The 23254-nt window shown below is 40.9% G+C and overlaps 1 protein-coding gene across 1 annotated transcript in view; it reads right to left on the bottom strand.

Annotated features, from left to right (window-relative positions):
• Positions 1 to 23254, bottom strand: part of DOCK5 (dedicator of cytokinesis 5) — a 189167-nt gene that overhangs the window by 84764 nt on the left and 81149 nt on the right. The window contains exons 6-12 of the mRNA XM_019714857.3: positions 15642 to 15790; positions 12975 to 13110; positions 11684 to 11841; positions 10462 to 10543; positions 7868 to 7997; positions 5013 to 5085; positions 1325 to 1467 (exon numbers count right to left, since the gene is read on the bottom strand). Coding sequence (XP_019570416.3) covers positions 1325 to 1467; positions 5013 to 5085; positions 7868 to 7997; positions 10462 to 10543; positions 11684 to 11841; positions 12975 to 13110; positions 15642 to 15790 — 871 coding nt within the window. The remainder of the gene's footprint in view (positions 1 to 1324; positions 1468 to 5012; positions 5086 to 7867; positions 7998 to 10461; positions 10544 to 11683; positions 11842 to 12974; positions 13111 to 15641; positions 15791 to 23254) is intronic.

The following is a 23254-nucleotide window of genomic DNA, read 5'->3' as shown; positions in this document are numbered from 1 at the left end:
GAAAACTTTAGACAATTCATAAGTACATATGAAGGCCAGATAATTCACCATCAAGTAGTTTTTTAAAATGTAAGACAACTATGGAAGTTTCACCTTTCAAACAGGTAAAGGTTTTGAAATATCAGTTTTTGCAAATTGGGCAAGATGGTAATTAGTGCCCAGTGGTAGAAATCTATGGAAAGCAATCTGGCAATATGTGTTTTTCTAGGTTTAAGCTTATTCCCATCATTTGACCCAGAAACCCTACTTCTGGGAACTTTGTAGGGAGGCAATTCTAAATATAGAAAAAAAGCTGCATGTATATAGTCTTAACAAAGTTATTTACGTTTATAATGGTGAAAAATTAGAGAACACTAAGTATTTCATGGGGCATTTCATTTACTTAAATCCAAGCAATGGAATGGTATGATAAAGCCACAAAGAATATTTATGAAGAGCACAAAAACATTTGAAAAGTGCTTTGTTTTGTTAAGCAGCAATAAATGATATATTTTTAGTTTCGTTAAAAGAAATTATACATACAGAGCAATTTATTGTACAAGGTATTTCCACTCTAACAAATTATAGTATAAGTAGTATATACAGAAATATATTTAGTTATTTGTTTGACTCTTTAATGATTCCTCACACGTCTTTCCCACTCCGGATAACTGGAAATACATGGAAACTAAATATGCTGAAAATAATGTGCTTTCTGATTGCCTCCACTTTGGAAGATGGTGGTAAAAAAAAAAAAAAAAAAGTGATTCAATCTTCAAAATTATCCAAAAATCATCACCCTCTTGGTATTTGAATTAAAAATTTTGAACCAGTTTCCCTTGTTACTTGAATTTAAATTGCAGTTTCAACAAGCAGATCTTCTCTTAGTTAAAACTGTGTCTTCAGAACACTAAAAACGTTTTGATAGATAGCCCATTAATATATATTAATATATTTTCATTTGTATTACTTTGGTCTCATGCCTCTCAATTTTAGAAAAGGTAGTGGGATAAACATGTTCAGAGGGTGAAACATAATTAGCCTCAAAATGTTCTGTCTTTGTGCCTTTACATAGAGTCAAGAATTGTAGGGTAGACCGAAGTGAGGAAAGACTCATGGGATAAAAATCTGTCCCATAGAATTTACAAAGTACAGCTGTGACCCAAGTCAGTGCTCTTTAGTGTGAAATGTCCTCAGCAGGAAGCTGAGTTGGCCAATCCCTAGCAGGGTCTGTTTTATTCCAGAGAAAGACAATGAAGGGGCAGAAGTCCAAGGACCCAGCTCTGAATGCCACCTCCCCCACCCCGCCCAAGCTCCCCTCCCAGCTGAGTACATAGCTGTGTACCTTGTCCTTTGTGGTTCACTTCCTTCGCTGCTATCACTTTATTCAAGACCGAAGTGAGTGGCTCATTCTCCCCAATCACATGGGATGTTATCAGAGGCGACATGATTAGCTGCCTCTGCCGGATATAGGTTTCCATGGCAATTCTGGGAAAGTCAGAAGCGAGAGGTTAAGGACAAAAAGAGGACAGCTCTGTAGCACAGGCTCAGATAGTGGTGGGTCCTATGGGAAGGGTTTGGAAATATCAACACTAAACACACCTAACTAGAGGACTCTTTCTGTCTCTCCTTTATTTTTCCACTGGGTGCCTATTTTAGACACCAAATTCATCTTGCAAAGGACCTCAGGCAAAGGGGGAAAAAAAGAAAAAAACAAGAACAAACAAAACTGATGGTCAAACGTTAACAACTGAAATCAGAAGCTACACTTGATGCTCTTTATGAATGCGAGAGGCTGCTGTCATGGAACTGAAGAAGGGCTGGGGAAGGGGCAGGAGACCTGGTCTCTAGTTGTGGTTCTACTTGGCAGTGAGCTCTGCGAGTCTCCTCTCGGGGCCTCAGTGTCCTTGTCTGTAAGGAAATGGGCCTGATCCTATGCCTTGAAGGCCGCCGTCTAGCGGCAACACTCAATTTTCAAGAGCAGTATGTATGCAGAGGCTTTTGGACGGTGCCCTTAGAATCTCATGTGATGCCAAACTGTATTTCAGGCTGCAGTGGCACAGGCACCAGCAAACAAGCTTCACCTCAACAATCACATCAGGCTGAGGCTCAGATAGGGTGATCAAAGAACCAAACACAGCCCCCTATTCTCCTGACAGCTCAAGCGTTATCAGTAACTACGCATCAGCCTGGTACCGCACAATGCTCTCCAGTCTTCTCGACTGTGGTTTTGTTCTCTTGTCCACTATGCAGGCCAGCTTTCTCTGCAGTGTTCAGGTTGGTGTCCTGACAATATGTTACTGAAAAGTGGGCTTGCTATCATCTGAATTGTTGTTTTCAAATATGACTCTCTCTCTTAGATGGACTCGCAGAATACATATATAAAACTCTTCTCCTGCAATACACTATCCAGCTTTTGAGGTAAGTTCTGAGAGCATCTGCCATAAATCTTAGGAGTTAAATGCCAGAGACTGCGATTTGCATCTTGAAAGCTTTACAGTGGCTGCTGGCCGCACAGTGAGTGGTAATCAAATTAGGGCTGGGCTCCTCCTCGAGACTCAAAGCGTGCATTATTACCCAGTGGGCACTGGGCACAGTGCTTCTCCATGACTGCTAAATGAGAGCTGGTGCAGAAAGTCAGCAGGGAGGCACAGAAGCAATGAAAGACACCCACCTCCCAGATGAAACAAATACATTTGAGATAACTTTCATATCCATAATGCTGTTTATTTTAGATACATTCATAATATTACACGTGGAGAATAAGTTTTACATCCACGAACGCTACTCTTATTATGTATATATGTATATATACACGACACACATATAATAATAATATATTTTACATATATACCATTCATCGATATGAGTTATTATTTATATTTATCATAAATATAATCTTTTTATATATTTAAATATATATTCACTTATTCTATATATTTTATACACCTAATATTTATTCATTACTATTTATATGAGGCATACTAATATACTTACTAATACATTTAATTTAACATATTGGTATAAAATTATGGTATATTTTAATATGATTATATTTATTACATTTAATATATTATATTTAATATACTTAAATAAATATGCATATATTTATATGGGGAACAGCATTCATGAATTTGAAAGTGTCCTCATATTTCATATGAGCAGGAAACTACATAAAATATTTACCTCTCCATGTTCTTGGAGCATCAGTATATAGGTGGTAGGATACTAGCTAAATGCATATTTTAAAAATTACTAATAGCAACCTCTGGATGAAGGAGGGAATAGTACTTAGCATGAGCTATTTGTACCATTATATTTAGAAACTGGTCCAAAGGTGCTGGACTTTAAATTGAAAGATAAAGATTTTTATATTTTAAATAATGTTATACATACTTATTTTAGAAAAAAATAGAAAACAGGGTTAAACAAAAAGAGGGGCAAAAACACGTATAGTTAACACCAACAGAAAAAAATCACTGTTAATTATGAAGTCTATTCTCAGAAATATATAAATTTTAAGAATTTTAATATGTTGTAACAATTTATATTCCTATAAGTACTATATATTTTCTTATATCCACCAAGCACTGTATATCTTATATATTTTTAAAACTTGATCAAGCCCCAAACTAAACCTCATTGTTTAATTTACACTTCATTGATTCTCAATGAATTTTTAAGCCCTTTCTTTCTGTGTATGTATTTCCTTCTTATGACCTTATGAACCATGATTAATTCTTTACATATTAGGAATACTCATCTGTTTTCATACACATTGCAAAGACTTTATTAATTTTTTTGTATGTGTAAGCTGTTTAAAATTTTTGTGTGGCCAAACCTATCAGTTTTTCTTTTTTAGTCAAATCCTTGGTGTCTGACTCGGAAGGCCTCCCACGCATCACTATTAGGTAAAACTTCTATTTTCCTGTGGTATTGTAAGATTTTGGCTCTTACACGTGTACATGAAATCATCAGAAATCGATAATGGTGTAAGATGAGGTTCTAAGGTTTAGAAAATGGTTAGCTCATGTTCTCAAACAATTTCTTGGCATAGTTTATCTTTCTCCACTGATTATTAAAATTACGTACCATAAATTTAATATAACATAATCATATTATTTATTATTAATAAATATATTAACTCAAATATCCTTGGGCTGGTTTCTGGAATTCTCAGATGGCCATATTGATCTGCTGTGACAATCACCTTCTGTCACTGATAAGACCCATCTGTTAGGAGTCAGTTCCAGGAAAATCCCCGGCCTCACCTAGGCCACCCCAACCTCTGCACCAGTTAAGTGGAGCATGGCTGCTAGAGCCAGTCATGATGTTCACACAGATACTTCTTCAGAGGCATGAAGACCAACGTGCTCACCAACAGCCCCCCAGGAGCCTATGCAGACTCCAGCTCCTGAGCTCAGTGTGGGGGCCTGCTCTGTCCTCTCAGGCTGGCTTTCCCACCACTTGCAGGAACCCACAGATCAGACAGCCTGCACCCTCACACTTCCTGAACCCTTGCTACTCCAAGTGGGGTCCCCAGACTAACAGCAACAGCATCACCTGGGAGCTTGTTAGACACACACTCCAGACCTACTGGATGACATCTGGCATTCTAACAAGGTCCCAGGTGATTCCTATGCATGCGACAGTTTGAGCAGCCCTGTGCTACCCTGCATGATTCTTTGTCTTCCAAGATACTAAGTCTATGTGCCAAAGTACAATATCCTTTGCCATTTCCGACACTTAAATGGCCCCCATTCTCTGTTTCTAGTGCAGACATTGATTTGCCCCTTATATTCCTTTCGTCATTTTGTAGAACCAGGAAAGTTTGCTTTACGCACTTAAATTGGAGTCCAACAAAAAGGACTTCGAATAAACTCTTGGTCAGCTCCTCTCTGACCATCTTCCAGCTAGAGAGGCTTTCCTTCTCCCGCTGAACAAACGGTTCCCAGCACCTGGTTCTGTGTTCACACACCATTCAAGGAGCTAACAGGTCTCAAGTCATTCAGGATAAACGCCAAAGTACTTACTGCTGAACAGGAATAAAATGCTGCTTTTCTTCATCATCTACCTTCCCACGTATGACATCGGTAATATCCATCACTAGGAAAAAGATAAACTTAATTAAAGCAAGTAATTGCTTTAGGCCTCAGTGGGTCACTATGGAGAATTACAGTATCATCAACAAAGAGCCCTGGGGGAAGAAACATACCACGAGGGGATATTTCTTTCTTTGCCAACGAGGTTTCCCAGTGTACCAGCCCGGCAGAAGAGCAATTCCTTAGGAGCTCCTGTAGGGCTTAGATTTTTCTCAGGTAACTCTGCAGACCACCCCCTTTTCAAAAGCCCACAAGACCGAGTTGCTCAATTCTTGAGAAATCTCAGCCCAGATTTACTTTACCTTTTAGTGGGCCTACATTCAAAGACACAGAGAAAACATTTTTCTTTTCTTTACTTTTTCTTTTTTTTTTTTGCAAGAGTGTCAACAGAATGAAAGACCTGGGAGAGAAACTCAAAATGTGAAGTGGTCAGCTGTCTCTTCAATTTCACATTTACTCACCTGGTTTCCACATAAACGAAAGGAAACCAGGGCACGAGCAGCACAGACTTAAAGATCATTTAGAGATTTGCTTCTTTATACACAAGAAGACCAATCAAAACAGCACTGTTCTGAGCCTACTGCACATATTATCTTATTTATATAGATATTCTCATTAGTGCTACTTTCAAAGACGAGGAAACTGAGCACAGCAAAGGTAAGTAACTTGCCCTAGGTGAGAAGTTTTAAATGTTCAAGCCAGGGTATGAACCCCAAAGTGATTACAGGGTCAAATCATGTAATCTATGCCCTGCTGTCTACAGAACTAGTAAGTGGGCCGCTCTCCAGCTGCTGAAATTAGGCGGGACCCATGGAAAAGAGGCGATCCCGTGGTTAATAAATGACAGTGTGGCCATAAAACACACGCTAACAGTCTACTCCCCAGACAACTTGTTTGGAGATTAAAAGAAATACTGAGACACAAGACAATTCTCATATGAAAAACTAAGGATAAGGAAGGAAATGCCTTCTCGAAGTAACACACACGACATAGCATACTAGGCTTAGGAAATAATAATGTTGGTGAAAGGAGGCTGTAGAAAGCAGGGCGTGACATCAACTTGTTGTCAGGCCTTAATAGAACCCTGCAAAAATTGTACAAACAAACCCTGCAAAACTACTCGACTCTCTCCCCTCCCCCCCAAAATAGGCAGCTCATGTGTCAATGTTGCACCTAGTGACTCCTAACCTCTGCTGATGTTTGGCATCCAGGCTCAGAGGAAAGTGCTCTCCTTTCCTTTCCCACCACACTCAGTGCCCTGAACACACACACACACACACACACACACACACACACACACCCCACACACACACACACCTTGAAAGACAAAAGTGATCAAAAGCTTCTAGCTTGATGTTCTTGCAATCTCTTTGACCCATTTGGATGACAATGACCTCGAATATGCCTTAAATCTTTAGATCAATAGATTGCCAGGTAGATGGCTCAATAGTCTTCGGCCAGGGCTCTTGCTTGTTCAGAGATTTCATTTTGAATTCTCTATGAGGAAGTGATGGTGTCCGGTGCGGTCAGAGGCTGGAGACCCTTGAGCAGCAGGTGCAGTGAAGGGCTGTTCAAGGGCTGTTTCGTGGGATACAGGGGCTGCCACCCTATCCACATAACCCTGAAAATGTGCATTTTCCAGGCTCTTGTTCCAGGAGCAGAATTATGACATTTCCCTGACGGCTTTCAAAACTACGTCATGCCCAAAACGTCAGTGTAAGACTGAAAATATATTTCCTCAATTTAACAAACTACAGAGGGAAAGGAAAGGCCTCTTGGAAGCTTGTGGGGTTTGATTTAAACCAAGGCCCCTCTTTGAAAGCAGTTACAACCACAAGATTGCCTGGGAAGAGTCAATTTCCTGCAAAGGCAAACCACTTTCCCGCGAGAATTTCACTTGACTAAAATCAATAACTGATATGGGGCTGCAGCCAGGGAGGACCTTCCAATAGTCACAACTGGGCGTCGCCGAGGGCCTGCTGTGTGCAAGACGCAGTGCTGGGCACTGAGGAAGAACCCAAGGAAATGGGGGGTAGGTGCGGACAGTAACTGCTGTGTGTCTGATACTAGCATTGCAACCAGATTCATCTCACACCGTCTCTGCGTCTCCCTCCCTCCCAATTTTCTTTTAATTTTTTTTTTTTTTACTGTGGTAAATAAAATATATATAACATTATATTTTAACCAGTTTTAAGCATGCAGTTCAGTGGCATTAAGTACATTCACGTTATGCAGCCATCACCATCATCCATCTCTACAATGTTTTCATCTCCCAAACTAAAACTCTGTCCCCACTAAACTCTACGTACCCATTTCCCTCTCCTCCTAGCCCTTGGCAACCACCATTCTACTTTCAATTTCTGTGAATCTGACTATTCTATACATACCTCATATAAGTGGGATCGGACAGTATTTATCTTTTTGAGACTGGCTTATTTCACTTAATATAATATCCTCATGGTTCATCCATGTTGTGGCCATGTGTCAGAATTTCCTTCCTTTTAAGCCTGAATGATATTCCATGGTATGGATATACCACACTTTGTTTATCCATTCAGCTGTTGCTGGACAGCCCTGGTTGCTTCTACCTTTTGGCTATTGTGAATGATACCGCTATGAATATGGGTGTACAAATGTCTCTCCGAGACACTGATTTTAATTCTTTTGCGTATACAACCATACATGGGATTGTGGATCATAAATCCTATTTCATTTTTTGAGGATCCACCACACTGTTTTTTCAGAATGGCTGTTCCATATTGCATTCATCTCTTGTCTTTCCATACCTGCTACTCCAAAAGGCCTTCGGAGCCCACAGGTATGTTTTTTGCCGTCCTTCAGCTCCATATGGCCCACGCGGACAATCTGACACACGAGGCTTATGCGGGGCCGGATGAGGTCTGCACTGCTGAGGTCCTACAGGGGCAGAGAGCATGGATGAGTAAACCCAGGAATGAGTTCACATATCTCCCTCACATATCTCCTTCACGTGCCCCTGCAGGGGCAAGTGAGGTTTTTGGAGATTGTTTAATGACAAAGGAAATGTTCACCAAATTTTATGTACGAAGATGCAAAGGGGGTCATGCCGCACCTTCTGTCACCTTCATTTCTCTTCTCACTCTATGACAGAACGCTGCTCATAGCATATTTCCTAATGCTGAAATATCAGAATGACTCCTCTCTTCCCCCAACTCACCCATGAGCTATCCTGGCATCAGAGAAAAAGGACTATGCAAAATGGGAAATTTTTTATTCCCCAGTTCCTACTTCCAATTTATAAATCAGATCATATTCAATCTAGAGTCCCTATTAGATTAATTCATCTATTGAAGCCAGGTATTTAAAAATCAGGACACTTGTCATTGTTACATTATATCCTGCCAAGACCTATCTGAGCACAGGATGCATTTCAGTGTCAAGTAAAATTAAAATTTGCATGACAGTGGCGTTTATTGGGTATGTGCTGACGGTATTTCATTTCATCTTCCAAACAATCCAGTGAGGCAACTATAACACACAAATTTACACATACTGCTTTCTATAATCATTCATCTGTTTTATCAGAGGCATCTTCTGTGTATGTTGATTAATGAGAGATGTGCAGATGGAATATCTCTGCTTCTTTGTGGCTCATGTTCTGCACTTGTTTATATTCCTAAGAGTGGGTGAGTAAACCCATGAATGAGTTCACATATCTCCTTCACTGTAACATCAGAAATAATTTAATTGTATTTCAAATCTTTTTCATGAAAGAGCTGTCCAAGGCCGCTTTACTGAATCAGGAATTACTTTTGAAACAATCATTCCAAATCCATCCTCTGTAAGTTAGTTAATTCAGGTCTCCAAGATAGAACTATATACCAATGATAATATCAACCTTGAATTTGTACTCTAGGTTTTGTAAGGCTTCTGTTAAGAGGAAGTTAAAGGCTTCAGGTGACTGGTTACATACATCATGGCACACTGATAGTATTTAATAGAATGCAATAATTCATAAGTGAGGTTTCTGGAGATTGTTTAATGACAAAGGAAATGTTCACCACATTTTATGTAAGAGAAAAAGCTGGACATAAATGTGCATGCAAGAAGATCTTAATTGGTGGGAGTAGTGGAGCTCGGGGGTGAACTGCAGCTCTGAGGTATTGATTAGAAGATGGAAGAACTAAAGATTCAATAATACCTTTTATAATGTGTTTTTGTAAAGTACACACTAACTGATAAATGCCTTTTGATTTGGGGGAAAAAAACTCACAGATCTCAGAAATGAGGAAATGCTGTGTGTGTTGGGGTGAGGTTTCAGGAAGAGTTCTAAGAGCTTTTTTGTCTACATTTACCAGGTGGTGAAAACATAGATGAGTCAGTGCAGGGATAGTTACCAGACCATGCTTGTCCTAGGGGTGGGGTATTAATCGAAGGAATGAATAATAAGGTGGAATGAATGAATGAATGAATGAATGAATGAATGAATGAGCCTGTACTGGACCACTGACCCTACCTATCACTTCATTTGGCGCTCTACCCTAGGCTCTGCTTTCCTTGTCATAGGAGTGGTAAGAGAGCATGGAGATAAAATATGGATGCGGTCTAAGGCAAAAAAAGGGAGAAACGGAAGGGAGTATCTCCTTTAGGCCTAATGGGAGCTGGGGAAACCTGCCCACTCAGGCTTCTCAGAGCTGGTGGCAGCAGCTCTAGGACATTTCAAGCACTGATGTCTTTAAAAAGTGAGAGAACTCCAAGAAAATCTTAGCCTAAGAGAAAGAGAGTCACCATGCCCCAAGCCATAGCCCAATACTATATTTCCTGGCCCTTGATCAATATACAGCAGCATTCCTCTTACCTTGGGTTGGGGGAGGGAGGTCATGAAATATATGCAGACAAAAAAGTCTAGATTCTAACTTTGCTGACCAATAACCTTGTTCTAAAATGCTCTTCCCCTTTGTCTGTGTAGCTCACTCCCTCGTCAACTTCAAGTTCTTGCTCAAAAGGCTCCATCCTACAGAGTTCTGCCCTGACCCACCCTCCCCCAGTCCCCAAACTCCCAAGACCCCCAGGCACTTATGATTTCTAACATTCTCCACAATTTACTCATTTACTTGATTATTGTGTATGACTGTCTTTCCCATGCATACAAAAGCTCCTTGAGCATAGGAATTTGTTTTCTGATGGGTTCACGGATGTATCTCAAGTGCCCACATCAGTGCCTGGCATCTAAGAAGTGCACAACACATATGTGTTGAAAAATGAATGGTCTATTCCCGCTAGAGGAATTATGATCATTTTTATTTTCATCGTTTCATCTTTTATGTTTTCCATATACTTATCATGTCTATCTGCTAATCTCATGAACAAAGAAAATGATTACACATAAGGTAGGACTTACAGTGAAGACCACTTGAAGGTTATTAAGCTTCTCGATTTCCTTGGGCATCCCATTACTGCCCCAACGAATTAGATAGTTCTCACTGGTGAAGGAGAAAAAAATGATTTTTTAATGAGGGACTAACTGGGGGTGGAACTGACCATAGTATAGACTTAAACGGTAAAAGGAAGGCCCAGAAAAGCTCAGTTAAATTTGCCAGGCAGGTGAGGCCCACTAATGAACACGGTCTGGTGTCCTGGTTTTGGAGAAGTGTGCCCAACTCCATGAGACACACCTACCATGAACCCGTGACCAGCACTCCTGAAGATGGGACAGATGCAGATACTACCAGATTCTGTCTGGGGTCTTTTTTCCAGCTCTGATTCTCTGTCTAAAAGTTTCAGCTTTGCCGAATCAAGAATTTTATAATAATCATTCTACAGTCATCGTCTGGAATCCACATCATTCCACTCAAATAAATGTCTATTTTAGAAATAAACAATTTGTCAATAATGACTTTTTAACCATCTTCTCCAAAATAAATCTCTTTCTTTTCTTAGCTGCTCAGCAGTAATGCCACTGTACGGTGAAACAAAGCCTACTATCATTCCCTCTAGTCATTTAAAAAAAAAAGGTATAAACTAGTTTTTGGAACAGTTTTAAGCTCCCAGCAGAGTTGAGCTGAAAGTACACAGATTTCCCATAGACCCCCTGCCCCACACATGCACATTCCCACCCATTTATCAACATTCCCACCGGAGCAGTCATTTGTTACAATTGATGAACCTACACTGACACGTCATTATCACCCAGAGTCCATAGTTTACATTAGGGTCACTCTTGGTGTTGTGCATTCTATGGGTTTGGACAAATGTATGATGATACGTTTCCACCATTACAGTATATAGAATAGTTTCACTGCCATAAAAGCCTGTGTTCCACCCATTCATCCCTCCCCACCCCTCCTTTACAGTCTTTTGACTCCTTTGTTCCTGTCTCCATGTTCTGATGCGTTTTATGGGACTTCTAAGACCCAGGGAGTACACCAACTGTGACTGCACTGTTTCAGCAGCCAGACAAAGGCTCAGGAGCCCAACGCATTTCATTGTCTCCTGCCTAGAAATCTTCCCCCTCTTTTCTAGCTTCTCCTCTCAAACCTAGCAAAGAATTCCTCGGGGAAGGGGATAGGTAATGGCAGGGGATTTTTGCAAGGTCATTAGCAGATGACTTAGGTCTTCACTACCTGATGAAAGTGGACTGGTTAGGGTCATAAAGTGCCATGAACAACTCGGCGTCTTCCCCGATGTTGCAAACAAAATTCTTGAAGTTCACGTAGAGGCCACATGTATGGATGGCCCTGAAAACGGGCTGGCCCCGCAAGTCCAGGTTCTGCAGGATTGACTGAACACAGAGGAAAAGAGAGAAAAGCATCTTGGTTTCAGCAAATGGGAAATACCGGCAAAGACATTTGCCTGCAAATGGGCTACTAATACAATTACCACCCAAGAGGAGAAGTACTTACTGAGAAGAAAGTATATCTAAGCGGACAAATAATCGAGTGAGCGAAATATAATCATTAGTATTTAGATGCTCAAAACTGTCCTGTTCAGAGCCCTGAACTCAAGTAATTCAATAAATGTTGTCTAAAGGTGATAACTCAGTTTAGTAGTTTGAAGAAGTTCTCATCTCTCACAATGGCTTCTGGATGAACCTCAAAAGCATGAAAGTCATGATTCATTATCCTTCTTTTTGGGACTACCTCTCATTGCAAACAAGAGATTCCACCAGAAAGGCTTCACCCCCAGGCATGGTTAGCCGTTAGATCCAGAAACACAATGAAATTTTATCACAACTGTGCTAAAGAAATAGAACCTACACACTAAAGAAAAAAACACAAAAACAGAAACCTTCACTCATTACAACAGAAAGACTGGAAGAATATATACCAAAATATCAATATGGTTGGGCAGTCACAATATAGGTGACATTTTTTTCTCTTTTTTCTGTATCTAATTTTTTTTAATGTCCAATTACTACTACTTTCAAAAGCTTTCATTTTATTTATAATTATTTATTTTGGAAATCGTAATATATGCAATAAATACAGAAGGTTACACAGTAAAGACTCTCTTCCACCCACCTCTCCTTGCCAGAGGCATCCATTGATTATCAATTTCTTTCCTATCAGTCCAGAGTTAGTAGACACACGGCAAGCACAGATGTATGTATATCCTTTTTTGAAACACGAGTAATAGTATTTGATACACATTGTTCTGCATCTTGCTTGCTCTCTCTCTGTCTCTCTCTCTACACACACACACACATACACGTGTGTGTATGTAATCTTTCCATATCAGAACAATACATATAGCTCCCTCATTCGTTTTGTTACGTTTTGTTTTTAAAACAAGGATGTGAATGATTTTCTAAACAACGTTTCTATCGCTGTCGTCAACAATTCCCTTTCTCTCATTCAAAACAAAAGCAAAAATGGAACTTCAGTGGCCAAAATCTGCACATTTGAGAATGGGTACCTTTTCTTCTTGGATCTTTTCCTCAATCCTTTTGGAGGCCATTTCATGGGCCTTGAAGAGGGCAATGGTGCTAGTTTCATCCGGGTCCAAGATGTTTCCATTGTCATCTCGTACTACCAGATCTAACCCAAGCATTCTAGAAAGAAAAAAGCAGTCATTGGTTCTCCTCATTAGAACCGGAGTCTTTACTGCAGAGTTCTCATACAAGAACGCATACTTAGAAAGGATGGGTGCTGGACCAGTGAAGTTAAAACGACTCACTGGTTTTCCTCCTTTCCATATCACAACAAATGTTAGAAAACTTGTGATAATTTTAACCAAACTCATATAATGATATGCAAAGTAATTTGGTCTACAGAACCTCACCAGAAAAGGCACAATTGGCCCCGATTCTGACCAAATTCCTCTGACCGATGCCTCTTTTCCCACGTCTTCTGTTGTTTGGCACAGGAATTATGAAAGACACATGCACAGATATTTGGGGGCTTGCTCCACTTCCCTTAAAGGTACAGGCCTGTGGGACAGTACTTAATTCAAGAGTATCTTAAAGGAGATCAGTGAAGTAACTCCTGGCTGTTGGTGTCTCCTAACCCATCTCAGAACATGGGCTCTGGTGTCAGTTAGACCAGAATTTGAATCTTGGCTTTCATTCTTGCTGTAACAAGGTGACTCTGGGTAATTTCCTTAATTTTGCAAAGCCCTGGTTTCCTCATCTGTAAATATTCCCCACCCTTCAAGGTTATTGGGAGAATTTAATGAGATGATGCATGTAAAGCATGTAATATAATATCTATAACAGTTAGCTTTTATTGCAGCAACTGGCACAAGAAAACACCTGGCTGTGTTAATATATAGTTCTGAGTATTGCACAGGAAAAGTCAGAGCTATATGGTCTATGCATGGCATGATCCCCATCAAAGCTTTTATGCCCAATGTGCACACAGAAGTACAAAAAAATTCCTTAGTTCCAAGAAGTGGGGGAATGTGGTGGAAATAGGATACGGCTATCTGAACACCCAATGTACATTCCAGGCACCAGCAATTTGGGCGTAGGGGTGTCCAAACAACAAGAAAGCACAGGGATAACAGTAAAATGTGCCAAGTCTTTGGAAAGAAAGCAAAAATGCCTAATTTCCCTGTTCCGTATTTTATAGCATCTCCATCAACTGATTTAATCTGGCAGGTTGCTTTCCATGCCAGCCAGACCCATAGGCCACCCAGACTCATGAGCAATGGGCCTCAGTGGCTGCTCAGAGACTGGATCACTGATGCACTGATGGAGCAGCTTAAATTTCTTGAGTTGCTTCCAAGGGCTGGAATGGGAAGGCAGGCATGTTCTGCTTCTTTGCATGTTGACAGCCTGTGCCAGAGACTGGGGTCCTCTGGGCCAATGCCCTACTGTGACAAGGCCCCAAAATTTAGAGCCAGCATGTGTGCAAGGGGGAGCTGCCTTATCCCATACCTCTGCTGATTTAAGAGTCCCCCAGCATTACATGACTGACAAGGCAACCTCTGGTTATAGTCCTATGAACAGACAAGTGACAAGGGAGGGAACTCTTCATCCTTAACGCTAACAAGGGAGCATTAGACATGGAATAGGAAGGCTTGGGTTCAAATTTAAGGTTTCCCACTTATTATCTATACGACTTGGAAGCAAATCACTTAAGTTCACTTGGTCTGTTTCTTTAACCATAAAACGGGAACAGCAGCTACATCCTAGAGTTATAAGCAAGTAATACAGGTGAAGCACAAAAGAGAGATCTCATAAACAATGGCTGAATCTAAATGCTGTACGCTATGTTTACCCAGCTATTTCTGAATACAGTTGTCAGAGTCTACAACATTTAAATGAGTAGGGTAATGAGCTGTCTTTTACTGGGCCTCTGAAGCATTTCCAAGAGATGTAAGGTTGGAGAAGTAGTAGGGGAAAAGGGGAAGAAAATGTACAAGTTGAAGAAATTTAGAAAACGAGACTGAATGGCAAATGGATCATTGACAAAAACACACTGAGGAACCAACCCAGTCTTTTAAAAAGAGCTGGTCAGGAGGCATGAATCCTAGGTCACCATAAATATGGATGAATTGACTGAATTTCTCATTTTCTAAAAGGTAGTAAATATCTAGAACCCACATATCTGCCTGAGCTAATCAGAAGATTAATGAAGTGATTTAAGTCTTAAAAAGTTACTAGAGACATAACTAACAAGTTAAAAACATATTTTACTATCCCGGCAAATCTGATTTTCACACACTGTACACAATGGTCCCAGTTAGGGGAAGACAGAGAGAGAGAGAGAATGAGTCTGACATTGATTTAAAATCCATTGTTAAAATAAAAATAGAGATCGTCCCAGGTCTCTGAAAATGATGGCTTCAGATGCTCAGTCCTTTCAGTTTGTTTGGCAGTGGAGTCGCTTGGATCCAACCCCACCTTCCCTGTTCCTCTGTCATCTCCTTGAGATCAGAGATCCAGCACAGAGTCTGGCCCAGGAAGGGCACTGCCAAATTTTTTTTTAACAAAATTAAATGTTTTCCAAGGCAAAACAGAGAGCATTAAACATTATTCTTTGCCAACTCTAAGATCAGAAGCTTGTGGTGAGTTGGGTCCTTAGCATGAATGTGTTCATCTCTTTCCAAGTTCTCGGTGAAAAGTCATCCCTGGTTTACCTGTTTCCATGATCAATCTTGGCTGTGACCTTCTTCTTGAGTTCTGCTAGTTCGTCCTTGGGGAGTGTTCCAGACAGGATCTGGGACCGCCACTCGATCAGGCTGTACGTCATCTGCTGCAGCTGGCGGAAGAGTGTGACTTTGTTGTTCTAAGATGGGAAAATGAGGTGGAGAAAAGGACCAAAAAAAAAAAAGTGTGATGGAGGATGGGCTCATCTTTTGACTTGATTTGTTATAAGGTGTTATTTAACCAATTAATTTTGCTATACAGCAAGCTGTACACTTTGAGGGGATGGCTATGCCCTGTGCCATTCCCACTCCATTCCCCATTAACATTAGAAACATAAGCAATTGTAAGATAAATGGATCGTCCTAACTCATAAGCAAATCAAATCATCCACGCACTGTAAGATTCTGCTTATGACCCTCCAGAGATTTCCACTGTCCTCCAGACACAGTAGGTAGCACTGTAAATCTGTTCCCATCTTGGTTCCTTCCCCCATCCCCAGCTGCATTTATATCAATCTCCACTTCAAAAATCTACACTCCTTCCATGCAAAGCTATGCCCATTTCTCCCGAGTGCTTCAGACCCTCTCAATGTTACTTCCTCTACCTGGAACCACTTTCCTCCTCTTCCCCTGAACTTACTCCCATGCTCATCCTCTACTCACTCACATACCCTCTGCCAACTGCTAACTCTTACTTCTTCAATCTCAACTTACAAGTCAGAGTCTCTTCCTCAAAACCCTAATCATGAGTTGCTTGTCCTTCTCCCAACTCCTGGAATTAACTCCTGTCACAGCATCAGAACCTTGGCCTTGGCTGACTGGTCTTACTCGCCCCTTAGATGGCAAGCGCCTCAAGGACAAGAAGCTGGTTCAGTTCTGCCTCCCTAGGAGCTGGCACAGAGCAGACATGCTATAAAAAGGTAGGGACGGAGAACGAACTGTAATGTCAGAGATAAGGGATAATGGAAAATAAAATGTTAAACACTATTTTTAAATCTCCATATAATTGTTGCATCATCTAGAAAACTGATAGACCTAGAACGATTAAACCATTATTCTGGGCTTCACTAAGAACTTCGGGTAACCGAACTAAGTTAACTTATGACCAACTAACTATTTGTGCCTCAATCATTTTAAGAGTCAAATACTTGATGTCCAAGCCATTATGACCTTGGTTCTATCTAAATGATTAGGGATTCATTATATTAAAAAAAAAGTCAATGGGCAACTAGTATGTGCTAGAAATAAAGTTCCTGCCACATTCTAGAGGGGGAAAGACAGCAATAAATAAGTAAACTGTGTGTGTGTGTGTGTGTGTAATATATACATATGTAATGTATATATAGTATTTACATATACATATACAAACACAAGATAATTTCAGATTATGAAAAGTGATAAGTTAGATGGAAAAGGACAAGAACCATATGATCTCACTCATATTTGTGATATAAAACAGAAGGCAACAAACAAACAAAACAAACAAACTCAAAGGCACAGACAACAGAATGGTAGTTACCAGAGGAGAAGAGAGGTAAGAATGAAGAGCATAAATGGGGCCAAATATTTGGTGACAGAAGGAGTCTAAACTCGGTGGTGAGCACACAATGCAATATACAGGTGTTGTGTTACACAACTCTACACGGGAAACTTTATATCATGTTATTAACCAATGTTATCCCATTACATTTAATTAAATAAAAAAAATAGTGTAAGAAGGAAAATAAATAAATTAGGGTGATATGACAGGGTGTATGTGGGTTAATGGGGGCACTTCAGATAGAGGGGCCAGGAAGAACTGTTTTGTGTATCCTTTCTGGAATATGTTTTCAAAATAAAAACTTGCACAATTCCACTCACCCCATATATACTGTGAAACCACTTCGTTTTTATTTATAAGTGAAAAATCATGATATTTTTATATAACCATACACTTCTAAAACTATAGGAAATATTATCTGCTATAAAAACAGCACACACACACTGTTGACGGCTGTACAGCATGTTCTGCAGTGATGTTCTTTCACAACAGTCCCAAGAACAGATTGCTGGGCAAGGTATCAACCAGAATCAGGGCTGAAAACATCCAAGACGCTCCTGAATAAAGAGTAAACATGGAGGGAGGAGGACTCCGCCCGGAAGTGGGGACAGTGGGAGGCATCAGTGAGGTTAGCAGAGTGTGATAAAAACCCAGAAAGAAGTGCAACATTCTGTGAGAACACAAAGAAAAGAGACAAAGAACTCATTTATATGGCATTGCAATATGCTCTGTTAACACCATTGATCTGGAAAACACAAGCTGCAAAGCCTCTTCAAATCCTGAAACTCCCTACATTTTACACTTTTAGTATTTTCTGAGTTGCCTCTTTATCATCAGCCAGTTTTTAGAAAAGCCTACAAATGAGTCTTTTAAAAATTCTGTTTTTAATAAACAGAGGTAAAAACCCAACGTTTTTCATTCAATGCTATAAAAACCGTTTCCATCTCATTGTCTTTCAAACTGGAAAAAGGAGTGAGAAATTAAGCCCATAAAATTTACCTTTCAAAGTTGCTAGGCAGAAAGGGAATCATTTTTTCTTTCTTGCAACTTATTTGTCTATTCCTAGTTAAGGTTTTTGTTTTGTTTTGTTTTGTTTCGTTTATGTCTTCTCATTTTAAGTAAGCTATTAGGTCTCGTAATACGGTAAAGAAAGGGGTCAAAGACCCAGGGAAGCCTCTATGAGAGACAGCTCTGTGTGACACATGCTTACAAGTTCTTGGTCTCAATTATATTAGACATTATCCAAGGCAATTTAATTATTGCCTGTCCATATCAGCCTTGTTTGCCAAGCTCACCCCCAAAAGAAGGATGAAGACAGCCATTCTTCTCTGATTCACTCTGCCAAATGAATTCTGAATAGACAAGCTGGAACACACCAAAAGGAAGCAATTTCCTCCATTTACTTTAAGGAAATGGATTTTGTTGCCACATTCTTAAGATTGTTCTAAGTAGGTTGTGCTGTGCCATAGCTGGTCCCCAACACTTCATGCCTTGCTAGGGGAGCATATGAGGACAGGTGAGGGGAAAACCAAGCACCCCCACAAGACCACGAGCCAAGGACCTCAGAGTCTCCCTGTCATGCCCTCCCTCCCACCCCCTTTTCTAAATCCTACACAGCCCAGGTCTGCCTGTTGCAGAGCCTTCTCTATTACCTCTAGCCCTCACTAAGCTCAGCCACTTTTGCACTAGCAGCCGTTGTCACATAATGTCGGAGGGCAGGCAATTTATTTAATTTCGTTGCTCTCCACAAAAGCAGCACAATCCTGGGACACAGGAGGGACTCAAAACCAAATTTGGACAGTTGACATGTAAAATAACACTCTGGCTTCAATTTGAAGATTAGCTACACCAAATAGGGAAATCTAAATATGTTTTCTACTAGATAGTAGATATATTCCTGCATCTCTTTCGAGTCTCACCCTCTTTTCTACTCAGAGATCCCTGAGTCCTTACTATTTACATCTCTATTCTGGATGTTTTGTTTGTTTGTTTTTAAGAATTTTTAGAAATTAAAAACAATGTCACAAGAACAGACAGCTTTGCCTTCAATATTGGCAGGACTACCTAAGCCATCCATTGAGTATTTTAGAAATTTCTGGGGGTCATTGAGACAATGGCACCATCTCACTGGGTATCAGAAAACCTGGATTCTATTCTTCACTTTGCCCAAGAATGCAGACCACACTCAAAAGACCGTTCTCTGGTCCTCCTGCAAGAAAATCACTATCTCCTCTGTTCACCAACCTTCCGTGCAGATTTTATGATTGAGAGACAAAAGTGCTTGACTGACTGTGTGGTAACTTGATTTCTATCTCTAGTTCTATCATTAACTTGCTAAGTGACTTTGGGAAAAGTATTCCTTCTGCAATGCACCCATCTATAAAATAAAGGGACGGGCATTAAGACCCGTTCTCAAGAAGAAGTGTCTTGAAGTCTATGATCGCGATATCAAACTCAAATGACTCCTCCAGGCAACTTCCCGATGAAATGTTTCTGACTCTGCCCATGTCACTGAAGATGTCCTTGCACACTCAGTTGGCCCTATATCAAATTCCACCTGTGTAGAGCTCTCTGCAATTAATCGCATGTTTTTTTCCAAGCACCTGTAACTCCTAGGATCCAGAATGGTGTCCTGGATCCTGTGTGTGTTCGGGACACACCGACTCTACCTCTGGGAAGAAGGGAACCCCCACGGCCCCTGCCACACTCCCTTCTAGTGCCTTTTCTCTCTGTCAGAAAAAGGCTTTGCCTGACTTGCAAAGGCTTGATTTTTTTTTTTTTAAGAGTTTTTATTGGGGAAGGGGAACAGGACTTTATTGGGGAACAGTGTGTACTTCCAGGACTTCTTCCAAGTCAAGTTGTGTCCTTTCAATTTTAGTTGTGGCATACACAGCTCAGCTCCAAGTCCAGTCGCCGTTCAGCCCACCATCCCTTGCAGGAGTCGAGGAATCGAACCGGCAAACTTGTGGTTGAGAGCCCACTGGCCCATATGGGAATCGAACCGGCAGCCTTCGGAGTTAGGAGCGTGAAGCTCTAACCACCTGAGCCACCGGGCTGGCCCCGGAAAGGCTTGATTTTTAAAGAAAAGATTCCAGGGAAAGACAATTTTTACCTCTGGAAGTAGTGCAAGAAATCCTGAAAGGCAGGCAACAAAAAGAAAAACATAACTGGAAAAACACCCAAAGCACCCCTGCTGCCCTGTCCCAGTCATGACCACGTCTCTTCTTGCTTCTCATGAGACCTAGGCTGAAGTAGGGCTGGCAACTCATAGATAAAATGCCCTGACAACGGGACGACGTGGACTGTGGGAGTTTTCGGTCCTTGGTAAGTAATAAGCGATCAGATGCTGGTTTCAAACCGGGAGACCAGCTTAATTATACTTCAGAGCATATGCCCCAGCAGCCAGTAATAACCACCGGTTCGAAAAGATTAGACTTAAGTATGTTTAATCGGCCTGGGTATGTACTGATGGAAAGGGCGAATCGTGGTGTTCGGCAAGCTCCCCCATCCCCACTTCAGTATGTTAGATATATATATATATATATATATATATATATATATATATATATGTACTTTTTTTTTAAGCAAAAGTGGTTTATTGAATAAAGATCTACTTGCCTCTGCGTGAGAAACAGCCTAATTCACCAATATGTTATTACCCACCAGGCTCTTCTCATTCCTCTTTTCCATGAGGGGATAGGATTAGATTCAGTCTTCCAATCTTATATGGACACAACAACCTGACCAAAACTCACTGAACCGTTATTTCTCCCACTGGAATGTAGAAAACATCGCTGAGCTAAATACGTCTCAGGGTGAAATGTTTTAGAGTATGGTTTTGACATCCAAACACCTCGGAATTTCCAGGAGCGTCCCTCTTTCAAAACTACTTGTCCCAATGACCCCCAATATACTCGAACTTATCAGTTTCCAAGTCCTGATTTTTAGGTGAGAAACTATGAGGTTAGGATGTGGGATGCAGATTTGTGCATATTCAGAAAGTACAATTGGGTTGCTTTTAAAAAGTTAAACTTAGATATTCCATCAATTCAATAGTGTTAAAATCAATGCACAGGTGTCTTCCCTTCTAGCTGGGGGAACTCGTATGGAAGCAGGGAGACATGTGGCTAGAAAGAAAAGAAGCCAAGTTCAGCCCACTGCATCTACTTTCCAAGGCTGGGAAAACCAAAAGGTCCTGAGAGGCAGCAGAGAACAAAGGACAGCCGGCTCAAAACCAGGGACCTAGACTAGTTAAGTCCCTAGAGCTGGAAAGAAGCCCATCCCTTCAGCCTGAAGCTGGAGGGCACACCCTTAAATGACTTCAGGGCAAAATTCCACAGTGCCATCTACTTCTTTTCCTCATCCTTAATCAGCTCATTTGTGAAGCAGTGCTGGCAGGGGACAGTCAGGGGGTGTCACATTCTGAAGACAGTATGCCAGGCACTGTCCCAGGAGTTTTGCACAGATGATCTTACTAAATTCTTCCAGTAAGTTTGCAAGGCATGTCAATATATCATTACCATTTGACGTGAGGAACATAAACTTGGGCGGTAAAAGACTCATCTCGGGCTATACAATCAGCCCGTGGCATACTCTAAACTCACACCCCTGCTTTTGGAATCTGCGCTCTTTCTGTTTGGTTGGTTGGTTTGTAGTAACTATTACTGGGTTTATTACTTTGGGTGAATATAAAAGTACATACCAAGTAAGGGAGCAAGACAGAATTTAAGAACTGGCCTCCTGTCTGAGCCCAATGTTCACAGTCTTGCCTTTTGCCGGGCATCCACCTCCTCATTCAGTTTCCTCTTTTTCTGTTCAACCGCTGAAAACATACCCAGTAAAAAGGCTCCAGCTGAGGACGAGCAATGCAGGCAAAGCTTGTCAGAAACTGTTGTGTACTTGCACTCTGCCTTCCTTTCTGAAATGACTCAGGCCTCCTGGACTTGAAACTAAACTAAGGAGGCTCACAATCGACGTTGAGAAACACTTAGCTTGGTGTCTGAGTGCTCAAGGCCACTCTGCCTAACACATGGAAAGGAAGTGGCCTTGGATAAGAGGTGCACACAAGGGAGCTTCAGAGTCTTGAGCCAGAGCTCAGGCACACGGAACCAAGGCTGCCCAGAGGGAGGATGACCAGAGCGGCTACTGTTGCCAGCTAAGACAGCATCAAGAACCACATGCTCACATCTACAGAATCCTGGATCTGCCTATACCATGATTTCACAGCCACCCTCTTTTTTCAGACCCACACCCCTCTATGGAGTAAACAAGGCAGATTTTTATATCACTTTGACAGAGGGTCAATATCCAGCAGGTGCTTGGGACCTCAGGAGCTTGCCCACGACCACAGAGCCAGTTAGGGCAAGGCCTGGACGAGAAACCAAGCTTCCCAATTTCTCATTCAGTGTCAGTGTCTGTCTCCTCCAGCTTGCTTTGTCCCCAAAGCATTAGGCCAACATCCAGCAGGAAAGATAATTAAATGGAAAAAAATAATACTAATATAACAAAGAGGAAAAGAAGGAACGGGTGTGCCATCATTTCTTCTTTCTATTTTGGATGAGTGGGTCCTCCTCTCTTCAGCATAAGGAACTCCCTTCCCTTTTAAAACATATTTCTGGTTATTTTACAAGGTTACAGTATGACTGCTAAAAATAAGTTGCAGCTATACAAATATCTCTCCTGCTTAGAGTAATTGCCTGTGTCTACACGGCTAGGCTGAGTCTGGTTAGTGGATTGCATTTTCCTCTCACATAAGACTCTAGGTCTACCACATAAATTTCTCATGAACTTAGACTTGGAGCAGAACTAGGAGATGTGTTTTAGAGAAATGTGGAGGTTCTCAGACACCACAGGTACCGTTAAAGGCATCAAACAGAATTCCTGGGCTTATCATCTGTGGCAGGAAATGCATGAGAGGAAAAACACAAGTAGTGATGTAGATTAAGAAAATCTGTATTTATCATGACATAGACTCAAGGAACTTGACAGAATTGCAAAACAAAACACCGAAAAGGGGGGTGAGAATGGTGAAAACTATAGAACTGGATTCCTTCTACTTTTTTTC

This window comes from Rhinolophus sinicus, chromosome 15, assembly GCF_057876585.1.
Source record: "Rhinolophus sinicus isolate RSI-liver-muscle chromosome 15, RSI-T2T, whole genome shotgun sequence".
Lineage (NCBI taxonomy): Eukaryota > Metazoa > Chordata > Mammalia > Chiroptera > Rhinolophidae > Rhinolophus > Rhinolophus sinicus.
This window is presented reverse-complemented; position numbering and strand designations above follow the sequence as displayed.